Source organism: Macrobrachium rosenbergii, chromosome 55 (genome assembly GCF_040412425.1).
Source record: "Macrobrachium rosenbergii isolate ZJJX-2024 chromosome 55, ASM4041242v1, whole genome shotgun sequence".
Classification (NCBI taxonomy): Eukaryota; Metazoa; Arthropoda; class Malacostraca; order Decapoda; family Palaemonidae; genus Macrobrachium; species Macrobrachium rosenbergii.
Window position 1 is genome coordinate 59,739,485 of NC_089795.1, and position 12,354 is coordinate 59,751,838.

General features: G+C 34.7%; 2 protein-coding genes across 2 annotated transcripts in view; both read left to right on the top strand.

Moving 5' to 3' along the window:
• LOC136835302 (microsomal glutathione S-transferase 1-like) overlaps positions 1-1,088 on the top strand; it is an 8,960-nt gene extending 7,872 nt beyond the window's left edge. Inside the window, exon 4 of the mRNA XM_067098619.1 lies at positions 417-1,088. Coding sequence (XP_066954720.1) covers positions 417-654 — 238 coding nt within the window. The 3' untranslated portion in view covers positions 655-1,088. The remainder of the gene's footprint in view (positions 1-416) is intronic.
• Positions 1,089-7,707: 6,619 nt separating this feature from the next.
• On the top strand, positions 7,708-11,668 carry LOC136835304 (microsomal glutathione S-transferase 1-like). Its single transcript, XM_067098621.1, has 3 exons — positions 7,708-7,834; positions 9,402-9,484; positions 10,546-11,668. The coding sequence occupies exons 1-3, from the start codon at positions 7,715-7,717 to the stop codon at positions 10,781-10,783; spliced, it is 441 nt and encodes a 146-aa protein (XP_066954722.1). The 5' UTR covers positions 7,708-7,714; the 3' UTR covers positions 10,784-11,668.
• Positions 11,669-12,354: the final 686 nt, after the last annotated feature.

A 12,354-nucleotide genomic window follows, 5' to 3' on the forward strand; every position in this document is an offset into this window, starting at 1 on the left:
AACTAGATCAAAATCTTATTTATTGTTTTTGATAGGTTTCCCATATTAAATATGTAGGAATCCCCCTAATTACTTCTACAAAAATAACTCATCCTTTGGAAAATGACACATTTGGTTTATTTCCAAGTTGCTCAGTTTTCCTCGGAACTTCAGGCTAATGCATGAAGTTGAAGTAAGACTGATAGTAACGTACACAACGTACCCAAATGTTTTCACCTCTATGAAAGCTATAACCCCCGGGACTGTGTTTGACAAGGTTTTTCACAGTCTACTGCAGGTGTTTTTGTCAGTATGAGATACTGCCATCGTTGAACAGTTCTGTGGAAATGCGCTGGTGTTTTTTGATATTTCATGCAAAACGTGTTATTATTATTATTATTATTATTATTATTATTATTATTATTATTATCCAACAGAGCCCATCAAAACGACATAGAGAACATCCCTGTATTCTGGATCCTTGGTCTCCTGTACATTCTCACCGACCCTTCAGAATCAGTCTCCAAGATGTTATTCCGGGTGTTCACCCTTTGCAGAATAATACACACCGTCCTTTATCTCTCAGAGAGCAACAAGAGGCCCATACCTTTTTTCGTTGCCATGGCTATCAAAATTTTCATGGCAGGGACTGTCATCATCACTTTCATGAAGTGAAAGAAGCTTGAGAGTGCAATGTAACGAGGCTGTTTTCCAGTTCAAGTTCACGTAATGGGAATTCATCATCAGTAATTATCCGTTTAATTTTTTTTTTTATGATAAATTGTATGTTCTGTGTGAAGCTTTTAGTTTGTGTTATGAAACACCTACAGAATTCTTTGTAGTTATTTTAATTCATATCTCATTCCAAATTAAGCCTAATTCTTTGTAATTTATCTTATCTGACCTTAGATCTGAATGAAATTTTATTTTTGTTAGTGATGTATGCAGATCTTACTTACAAGTTGTATATTTTGTCTTTATATACAGAATGACTTGTTTTTTGTCTTTACAGTATTTTGTTTGCTTTTTTTTTATAGATATGTAATTTGCATAAAGTCAAACTGCTTAAGCCTAACGTAAGAAATAAATACATTCTTATGTTTTGGAACTTTAAGTCGTTATCTATTACACCTTTCAGTGAAAATCTTCTGTAGAAGTTATCGATAACAGCTCAAGACAAGGTGAGCGTTATGATATTAAAAAGTCATTCCAAGTGTTACAGGTGAACAATGATAAAGACGCTTCCAGTAACAAAAGCTTGACCGTGCGCATGAAAAACGATGCTAAAACTTCTCAACGTTCATATGTCATCCCTTATTTTAGCTAGTAACCTGGATATGATATAATATAGTCTCGCCTATACATCAAAGTTTGGTACAACCGTCTTTGGGGTCTATATACAAGGATTAGGGAAAATGTTACTATAAGTAAGACGAGCATTGCTTTCAATATTGCTGAATATTGTGTCGGTTGGTTTGGAATGACGTACAACTGCTAATATAATATTTCAGACATTATTCAAGGACAGTTCGTTCAAAGCTATCAAAGGTTCATTGCATTAGTTAAGTAACTCACCAATAGGGTTTGTGAGAAGCAGCCCATACATTGTATTTTGTTTCAGCATTATTGAACCGATGATTCTCAGTTTTCTAAAGGAAGCTAATCTATCAAAGAACAAACTGATTTTTGAAAGTGAATATGAATAGTTGAACTAATTCTTATTTGTATACTTAGAACTATGGCTTTTTTTTTTTTTTTAATTTTGCAGTGGAAACATTAGGGCCAAAGGTAAAAGATGGTTGGTTGGGTTACAATCAAGCTTCTTATTCCAGCACGGGCTCTTGCCCAAATGCTACCCTAAGTGTGGTAAGATGTTGAAGAATATAAGAAGTCTGATGTGGACCTCTGTAATCGGCACAACCAGCAGAGACAAGGATAATGAAACACTTTCAGTAACTTGATGGACTTCTGATATCTCTTACGATGTCATCTTAACAAACTACATTTGCAGTTAAAGAGCCCATGGCTAGCAAGACGACTAAATAACTTGATGAGTGGAGAATCATTATCGAGAAATGCATGATTTCAAATTACCCTTAATCGACCTAAGTAACACTGTATCATATATATATATATTTTATAAGCTATACCTTAGGTATTACAGCCTTTAGCATAACAAAGGAAGAGCATAACATGTAAAATCACGTGGAGTGTTTTTATTCATTAAAGCTTGTTCGCAGATCAGCCCTGCAGATTCTCGCTCCATAATTCGTGCCTTGATGATGGATTTGAAGGCGTGACGTCATCAATCCATAAATGTAATGATGAAACAAATCCTGACACCTCGATATCAACAGGTACTTCATCCGAAGCCCGACAAAAAATAGTAATAATAAAGGGATGTAAAATTTACGCTCTTGCAGCGTTAATGATTATTCAAACGCCTACTCTCGGGTGCACTGTAGGCATTACTAAAGGCTGTTTGTGAGTATCTTCGGCCACTAGGTGCACCCAGTTTTTTGGCATTTTTCTTTACACCCTTTCCTGCTTACTTTCTTCATCTTTCCTGTCTAGCTTCTCCAGCAATTACTTCGCGCAACTGTGGGGTTTTCTCCCAGTTCCACCTTTAGATAATTGTACGTCATCTCATCTAATTTCCGGATCTCCTTATCTAGAAAGCTGCCATTGTGTTTCCTTACGGCATCAAATACAAGGTAACGATAAAGCTTAAAGACCAGAACAACAATTTAGAATTTGGTTATCTTCTACTAATATAGGAACAAGAGCTTGTTCTGGTATAGCGCCAACTCAGCATTAGACAAAAGCCACAACTGTTCCGTAAGCTTCATTTTCGTTCACAGGTAGCTCACCATTGGCAATCACCGTTCAAGGGAAGAAAACAGGACCTACAGAAGATATTGGCCTTGAACGTAGTAAAATGAACGTGGGAGATACTCATCATGACTAGGCGTTTCTAAACCATTGGAATTTGTTTCATTTCTCTTTGTTGTTATAGGTTACTTATTTCATACTCTGTTTATTTTAAAGTTATGAACTTTATGCATGGGATCACGGTCTTATGACTTATTTTAATATGCAAGGAATTCTTTGGACCTTGGTAATATTATGAGAGAATGAGACAGCCTCAAGCATTATTCACTGCCAGACGTAAGCTCCATTTGTTTTATCATCTTTGTGCTAACTTCAAAATTTTGGATTATTTTCTCGTCACATTCTATTGATTTATGATCAAGACTTTTACATCTATTACAAGTGGTCTTATGAACGTTATGAATTACAATACAAAACAAATGAAACAGTATGACAACCACTAGTATCGAATAACAGAACCTACTCCAACACTGCCTGGGTTAACTGATAAGTTGGGAACGCTGCTTTGCCACGTCTTGTCGGACTTCCTGTGCCTCTCCACAGTTATCCCAACCATTACAGAACGGTTTTGCATACCATCATCCTCATCTCGTCGACTCCTGAATATGTAAGTTTGAAGCATGTTGGTTAATCGTTGCAAGGGTGAGTATATGTGTGTGTGTGTGTATATATATATATATATATATATATATATCATATATATATATATATATATATAGCGTGGCGAATAAGAATAGTTGTAAATTCGTTAAAAACAAATGAAAGAGTGCAAAAGAGGTATTTCCGTTAGCTACAAACTGTTAGATCAGAAGTCAGACAACGTTCTGCGATGAAGTGGCTTCCAGCAAGGAATAAAGACTGTGTTGATTGCAAATTATCAGGCGTTACAGTTAAGAAGTCTGGGAATACAAATAACAGAATACAGAATGTATACGAGGTGTACATGGCCTTGACGACTGCTCATCTTTTTTGTCAGTGAGACTTATACTTATAAACGCTCTAGGCTTTTTTTTCTTAGAGTACAATCACTGTAATGGCAGAGAGTGAGGAGCTGTTTTAAACTCAACTTGTGTGGCTATAGGACGCACGGACACATGACTTTTGTGGCCAATGTGCACGAGCAGCTTTATAACCAACGATGGATATACAATACTCCCCTAACTTAATCTGACTAATTTGATTCTCACCTACTTTATGATGATGGTGTTTTTGTTAACTTTTTTCTTAAATTGAATGTGTAAAGTACGGTTTAGCTTAAGGTAAAAATGATAAGAAATTCCTGTTAGGTTTGGGATGCCTCTAATGTTCAAGTGGTGTGTCTTTGTTACTTATCAGAAGGCCAGACCTCCGAAGCATCTGATAAGTTGTGAGGAACTGCTGTGTAACAGTGATTACACGAATCAAAGAAACATTAACCGGATGATGCTTGCTTGCGCCAAGCTCAGTGTGCTAGTGGCATCTTCGCCTCTGAAGGTCATCAAAACCTTGTTGGTATGACTTGATTGTTTGACGTGCATCTGACGCTGTAAAAAGAGTAATTTGAAAATATGAAGATGCTGATTAGATATGGTAGGGTTCAGATCATAAATCAAGACAGAAAAGAACTACTTGTTGAAGGAGGCTGTAACTCACAAATAAAGAAGGGTACTTGCTAAAGAGTGAATATCTTATGGATGGTAATCTAGGTAACTCATGTTTTCACGTATAGTTCACAGAAGGAATTTTTCTTTTTCATTGTATTTTTCAATATTAGTTTGTAAAGTCAGCATCAGAAAAAGAATAAACAAAGCTGAGAAATCATGGGCGTGTCTCTATTCCATTAAGAGAGAGAGAGAGAGGGAGAGAGAGGACATTTGTCATATAAATTTGATAAGGTATGGTCATAAGGCTCGTGGAATATTTGTTAACATGAAATTTCGAAAAATGAAATAATATAATAAAAAAGTACGTACGCACATACCTGATGTAATTTAGAGTTCACAGTAAGCAACGCCTAAAACTATTTGTGAAATGGGAAGATGATGAGTGCCGAAGACTTCTCCTTATTTTTAAGGATTTGTAAAGTACAGTTCCTTCGAATCTTTTGATCAACTTTCTCATTAAGAGAAAGGTTGTTGTTAAATGAAAAGTCTGTCGGCAATTTTACAAGGTTCCTTATCTATACTTCTTTATACATTCGACACTTGACTAGATATAAAAACTTCTATGACATGCATAATCGACTAATTACAAAGTAAGTTTCCCATGGCATTTGATTTATTTGGTATTGTAAATGCACAAAATGCAAAATGCAAGTAGTAATAGGTGTCAGGATGAACATTTTTTTTTTTCAGAACTCGACCACTCAATCATCAAATTTTCTTATTTTCTGAATTTGCATACTACATATGAGCGCTTCTGTGTATTCTTGGTATTTTAAATTTCACATTTTTGCTTATATTTAGCATAACTGACTAAATATATAGTGTGCATTTGAACAGTGTTTTTTATGAACACTAATTTTTTTTTTTGTAAAAACGTATCACAAACTTGTTGAAATATTCTGAAAATTGCTTCATTAATTCCATGAAAGATGTAAATTCTGAATACGCCGGGCCTTAGTTTTGTATTCTACAGTAGCTGCACCGGTGGCAACAACATACATCGCTGCACGTTGTTCTAAGTAGCGAAGTCGTCACGATGACTATTAGATTTTATAAGGATATCTACGGTACAAGGCCAAGGTGTGCCCATTTGTGCTTTGCATCGGCTACGAAAAGAACGCTTCATTATTATTATTATTATTATTATTATTATTATTATTATTATTATTATTATTATTATTATTATAACAGTTTTTCTCAGCTTGAGACTATACAGATACTGGATGCAGGCACAACATACTAAGCAGGCAGAAGAATCACCATCAGACGAGAGTAATAATAATAATAATAATAATAATTATAATAATAATAATAAATATAATAATAAGTAATAGAATATGATAATAATAATACGTATAGTATGCATAAAATGATAACGATAGGTTAAATAAGCCTTTTGAACAGAATTGACTGTAGACGTTTAGTAACGATGCTGTAATATTTCTTAACGAGAATATTAGTGAAAGCGCGTTTCAGTAGACGTACACTAAGCAATAAATCATACGAAATGTTGACAAATTATTGCAGAGAAATATTGATAATAATAAAAAATGATCATGTCGACGAAGGAAAAAATGTGAAAGAAATAATGAAGCTCTCCCAGTCGGCCATAATTTCAACATCCAATCTTTCTCACAATTCAGATCTCGTCTCTTTGTTCGAGAAGTTTTGCGGATAAGCGGATTATCAGTGTTTCTTAGTCTGGTGATCAGATTGGACATGGGACTCCTAACAGTGTTTTTTTTTTTTATTTATTAAAGTTTGCGTTGTAGAATGATAGCGAGGTGCTTTACTAAAGTGTCTCTGAATGCCATGATTTACAAGAAATGTGTCTCGTGGCCTTTCTAGTACAGTTCATCTAAATATAGCAAAAGGAGCGGGAGAGCAGCAACCTAGTTTCTCGCTGGCAGAAGACAAATCTAAATCTTGCAGTCATCTTGCCAACTGCACGCAGCTTACGTCGATTTTTCCTTTTACGTACCTCTGTTCATATTCTCTTCCATCTTTCTTTCCACCCTCTCCTAACAAATGATTTATAGAGCAACTGCGAGGTTTTCCTCCTGTTGCACCTTTAAATCCTTTTTACTTTCGATATACCTTTCAGTGCTGAATGACCTTAGAGGTCCCATCCTTGGCCTTTGGTCTAAATTTTATATTCCGTTCCTTACGTCGATTTTGTTCTACGTCTGTTCTGGCTTTTAGATCGTCCGTGATAATGCGTATCATATACGAGAATTCTTGTACAAATTCCATAAGGTGATTCCTGAGGAATATTAAACTTCAATGTGTTTAAGCTCATGCACTTGGTTTCATTGCATATTATGATAAATTCATCTGCACACCCACTATATACTGCTCATGCAAGCGTCGGTTAACCGGTTATTTTTAAATCCAAACTGGTTGTTTGAAGAGTGAAGAAATGGGAAAAGTCTTACTAACAGATGAGACTCAATAAAATCTTTGATGTAATTGCGATCAAACGATAGCTGCCTTGGTAGGTTGCGTCTTTTAGTTTGTTTCATATTCATGATATTGAGCGAAGTAGGACTGGAGCTTCTGGTAGAAACCTGAGAATAATGTACATAATGGATAATGTAGGAAGCAAAATGACCTCGTTGCCAACTGCTGCTCCTACTCTTTGTGATAGTTTCTCGGCCTTGGGCTTTATTGATTTAGTTATCCCAAGGACACGGGTAATCGCCAAAATCTGTTAGACATTGCATCTGTTTGTAGTTGCTTTCCATTTCAACAACAGTGCCCATGAGCAGGTTTTAACTGTGTTCTTGTCTCATTAGCATTGTAAAATATAGTCTCCCATTGTACAAATAAGATTAGCAGCAGAATCGAATCATTGTATAAAACTCGCCGAGGATCATGCAAAATTGATCAAAGTTTTTGTGTGTGCCTGTTTGTGTATACACACACACATACACTATATACACATTTTATAATATGTGTGTGTATGATCTATATACGAAATACACCACACACTATATATATATATATATATATATATATATATATATATATATATATATATATATATATATATCTATATATATATATATATATACATATATATATATATATATATATATATATATATATATATATATATATACTATATATAAGGACACTTTAAATCAATAATGCTAAATGAAAATTGCCTCTCCTAGCAGTGTCTTTCCATCAGGTGCAGCATGGGCGGCTGGACTCTAGAGAACCCTGTGTTTGCCAACTATGTCTTCTACGCTGGAATTCTGGCCCTGAAAGTCATCATTATGGGACCCATTACAGGGTACTACAGGATCACGAAGAAGGTTTGACTGTAATTCTTGTTGAATTGGATGAAGTCATGTTTCCCATACTAAACTATGTGATTAGTGTGGATGAATATTGGAATATGAATGAATTATTTGTTCCGGTACTGTGTTCAGTTTGAACGAATTTTGGGTGACCAGTGTCTGGATATTAGGAGGTATTCCGAATAATTTTTGTTTTGCAAAAGTCAAATTTATGTAAGGGAATTAATGGCATTTGTAACACAAGAGATTTAAAGTTATTTTTTAATCAACGAAGTACACACCTGAAGTGAGTGTACGGTGGTAAATATTTGAAAAATTAATTTTCATCATGTAAGCACGTTAAAACGAAGAAGAAGAATTCGTGAAACAGGACTGCAACTGAATGTTATCGTTTTGTTCTAGTTTCAAGAATCAATTCTTTTTTTTTTTCTTATCGGCATGTCAACATTCTAAACCTCCGTGACATACGAAAGTCAGTGTAAGGTTTCTATTAAGTGCTATCTTCACGTTTTTAGCATTTCGATGAGAATAAAGTCTTTATTCACGAATAAAATTTCTTAGTAATCAAATCGAGGAAGGGGTTTTTTGTGCAGTCTGCTGTGGAACAATATATTTTTCTTAAATCGTCCTGAAAGAGTCTCTTCAAGAGTCACTGAAGTGAGGCCTTACTCTGCATCTGGGAATTTAGTACTGTATTTGTAACACTAAATCCGTAGACACACTTGATACCACAAAGTTTTTTCGCCTGGAGCTGAGAGCTCTCATCCTTTATGTTGTGCTCTCAAGCAATTGTATCGTTTGCAGCAGCTTCTAATAGGCCTGTATTATCCTGTTTCACGCAGAACATATCCTAACGTTGTGGATATCTAGTATTAATGGCTACAGTTTCTTGTCTTTACAATACCGCATACTTTATGATTTTTTGCCTCGTAGGAAAGGAAGTCTGAAAGTCTAGCCACATGAAATGAATATAAGGAGGAAATAATGTATAACTCATGAAAAATTATAAAAATGGAATAATTTGGGTTTAAAGAAATAAAAGACGTTAGTACAAAAAGCATAAAGCAATTTACTTAGGATGAAAAAACAGTATTGTGAAGTGGAATTAACTATAATGAAAATTTTTCTTACATCAACGTCATCGTTATCCTCAATCAAGTTTTTACTCCAGATTTTTCTGATACGAAGTTGGGAGCAAAATAAGTTCATTTTCTCCTGCCCGTACTTGTTCTTACAAATTAAAATATATATTAAAAAACTCATGAGTCTGAATGTCATTCATAGTACGGTAAAGGGTTTTAGAAACGTGCATCAAAAGAAATTAACAGTGAATGGATGAGAAATAGTACATTACATGAGTGTCTAAACATAACGTAATCGAAGTAAATTAGAAATGTGAAGTAATTCTGTTATAAATATTTGTAAAAATAGATTAAGAAGTCGAGAACTAATAATGTATTAAATGTGTATTCGATTCAGTTTTTCCTGTGAAAACCGATATAAGGTCCTATCCCGTAGCCATCAGGCTTAAAAACAATGACCCACACTATTTTAAAGGTTAAATATACGTTATGCATTGCAGGTGTTTATGAATGAAGAAGATGCGAAGTCCATGGGAGCCAAAGAGGTTAAAACAAACGACCCAGATGTTGAACGAGTGAGGAGGTGAGTCACGAATCTATGTCTTACTTCTTCAAGTGTCTTCGTTAATGAGTAGGTGGCTGTAGGTTAGTCACCTGTTGTGGCAGCACACTTATTTTAATTTACTTAGTGAATTATAATGAAAACAGTATTCAGAATGATTTTCAATCATAATTTTTTATATTATTGTTTTGGTGTAAATCATGTCAGTAACTTTCTACTATCACTATTATAATTGTAGTAGTATCGTAATAATAATGATGATAATATTACTGATTCTGAAACAATTATCATTACAGTTGTAGCAGCACTGCTAGTAGTAACATTACATGTACTAGTAATGAGGTTGTGGTTGTTTTCAAATATCATCAATATAATCAATTTATCAATTAGTTTGATTTATCACACGCGTAACATTTCACAGTATGCGTTACATAACTTACATTTCTGCCGACTGTTTCCCAGTACACATTTCACAAGAGAGGGGCTCCATTAGACAATCGTGAGGTATTCTCAGAAACACACTTGTTGTAATGACCTACTATTCACTTTGATAGCTTAACTTAGTAACTTAGTATTGTATGTAGAAGTAGTGGTAACAGTAACGGTTTTTGAGATCAGTAATATAAATGTAGGATTAGTATAGTTAATGATTTTAAGATGATTGTTAGTGTAGGATTATCAGTAAAAGTGACGTGGTTTGTCATTACTGCCTCTGAAATCATCATAATAACACCAGTTTCTTAATTATTTCTGAACGTTACTATAAAGGATGTCGTATTGGATCTTGATGTTTCATTATTGTTATTAATATTGGTATAAGTCAAAATAATATTTTTCCAGCAATATTATCATTACAGTTCTTTATCACTACAGCTGATGAACAATTGAGAACGCAAAGCATCAGTTTTATAATAACACTAACAACTGTAGTATTGCCAGTAACAAGTAGTTACAATACCCTTTAGTAGTTGTACAATTTGTCAGCAGTAGCAGGTGAATGAAATAAATTTGGTAGTTGTAAAACCAGTAGCAGTAACAAGCATCAGGACCCTCCGTTATCATGTTACGAATATATCCCTCAGAGCACACCAGAACGACCTGGAGAACATTCCAGTATTCTGGATCTTGGGTCTCCTGTACATCCTGACTGACCCTTCAGTGGCCCTGTCCAAGATCATCTTCCGGGTGTACACAATGTCCAGGATTATCTACACCGTCTTGTACCTCTCTGGGAGCAACAAGAGAGGCATGCCCTTCATGATCGGCATGGTCATCAACGTATTTTTGGCTGTTAGTGTCATCATAACTTTCATTAATTGAGGACTCACCAACCGGGAAATGCTCATTAATAGGAATCGTTTCGATACGACTTTCAGTAGTTCATATAGTTGGTGTTCATTTTAGGGAATAATAATTAAAGTAACAATTTTCACTAAATAAAAACATTTAAGGAAAAATTCAGCTGTTAAGAACGTTAAAATAAGACATTAAAAAAATTCAGATTAGATATTTCATAAATTAATACAGTAATGAAAGGCTATTAAAGCCCTCATCTGTGAAAGAATGAAAGCTCATGAATTAAGAAAATATGGATTTTAAGATATAAATGTTAAAAATTACTGTTAAACATTCATTAGTTAAAAATCTTAAAATTCCAACTCATAAGTTAGTGTAAAGTTAATGTCCTCATTAATTAACACTTTAACTTTGAAATTTATGCTCAATTTTCTTTCTCAAATTTGTCTGTGGGTTTGTGATAGTTTATGCCTTATAGAGTTTAGAATGTGAACTTAATTTCTTCTTAAATGGCCAGTTACGTGTTACGAGGTAAAATAAGCTCAGAATATGTTTTCATTTGTAAGTTGCGTTGCTAGTCTGTGACACTTGATGTTCAAAATCATATCAAGATATTTTTCAAGGTCCTTACTCTAAAACAGAGAACAAGTTCGTTTTGAGGTCTGAAGTTCATGAGAGACTCTGTTCCATTTCTTGACATTCTGTTGTGCTTGCTGCTTACAAAAGAGTAGATAAAGACAGTAAAGAAATAAAGTTGCCTGCGTCGTCTTTGATATGTGTTCTGTATAACTCGTATGTTGGAGTATTATTGCTAGATAATGTCATCGCAAAGGTAAAGAGTCTGTGATGGGAAGGAACCTGCTTCTTTTTCAGGACAAGTGTACCAATAAAACTGGTAATTTTTCATAACTATTAGATCTGTTACCTTACTGTCATGATTTTAGGCTTTGATAAGAATGTGTGATTTGAACGACAATCATTGCACTTCATTTACTTTATTATTTAGTAAAAAAAAAGTCAAGCTCCGGGATTTCTGAGTAAGCAATACGCTAGGTAAAGTTGCATTAAGTTATTCCCGAAGTACCATTTCAGTAGAATAAGCCCTAGCCAGTTCCAAAGCGCTTATCCAAACTTTGGAGGAAGTCTTTGTTCTGCACAGCTATGTCTCAGGTGAGAGTGCGGGAAAGATATGAAAATGAAATTGGTAAACACCTGCAGTCATGAAATGACACTGAATGACCTTGAATTCAGAGCTCGTTCTTTTCCCTGAAATGCACTTAGCTCATCTATGGCACTAGACACCAACATAAAACTTGATTGCATCAATGAACATCCAGGTCTTCCGGGATGGTAATGAATTACTTTTAAGTAGAATATCTTGTTGCTTTTTCATTCTTTGAGAACTCGTGAATGACAACCAACAAAGTATAGATTAAACCAACAAGAACTATTTAGTAGGTCGGTCCTGCAATCGACCTTAGCGACTGCACAACATCCCACAAAGTAAGGGCAAACGGTATCTACAAACTCTAAGATCATTTTACAGTTATTGAACTAATTCAGTAGTGTCAGAATCCTGATGGGTTTGAACGAGC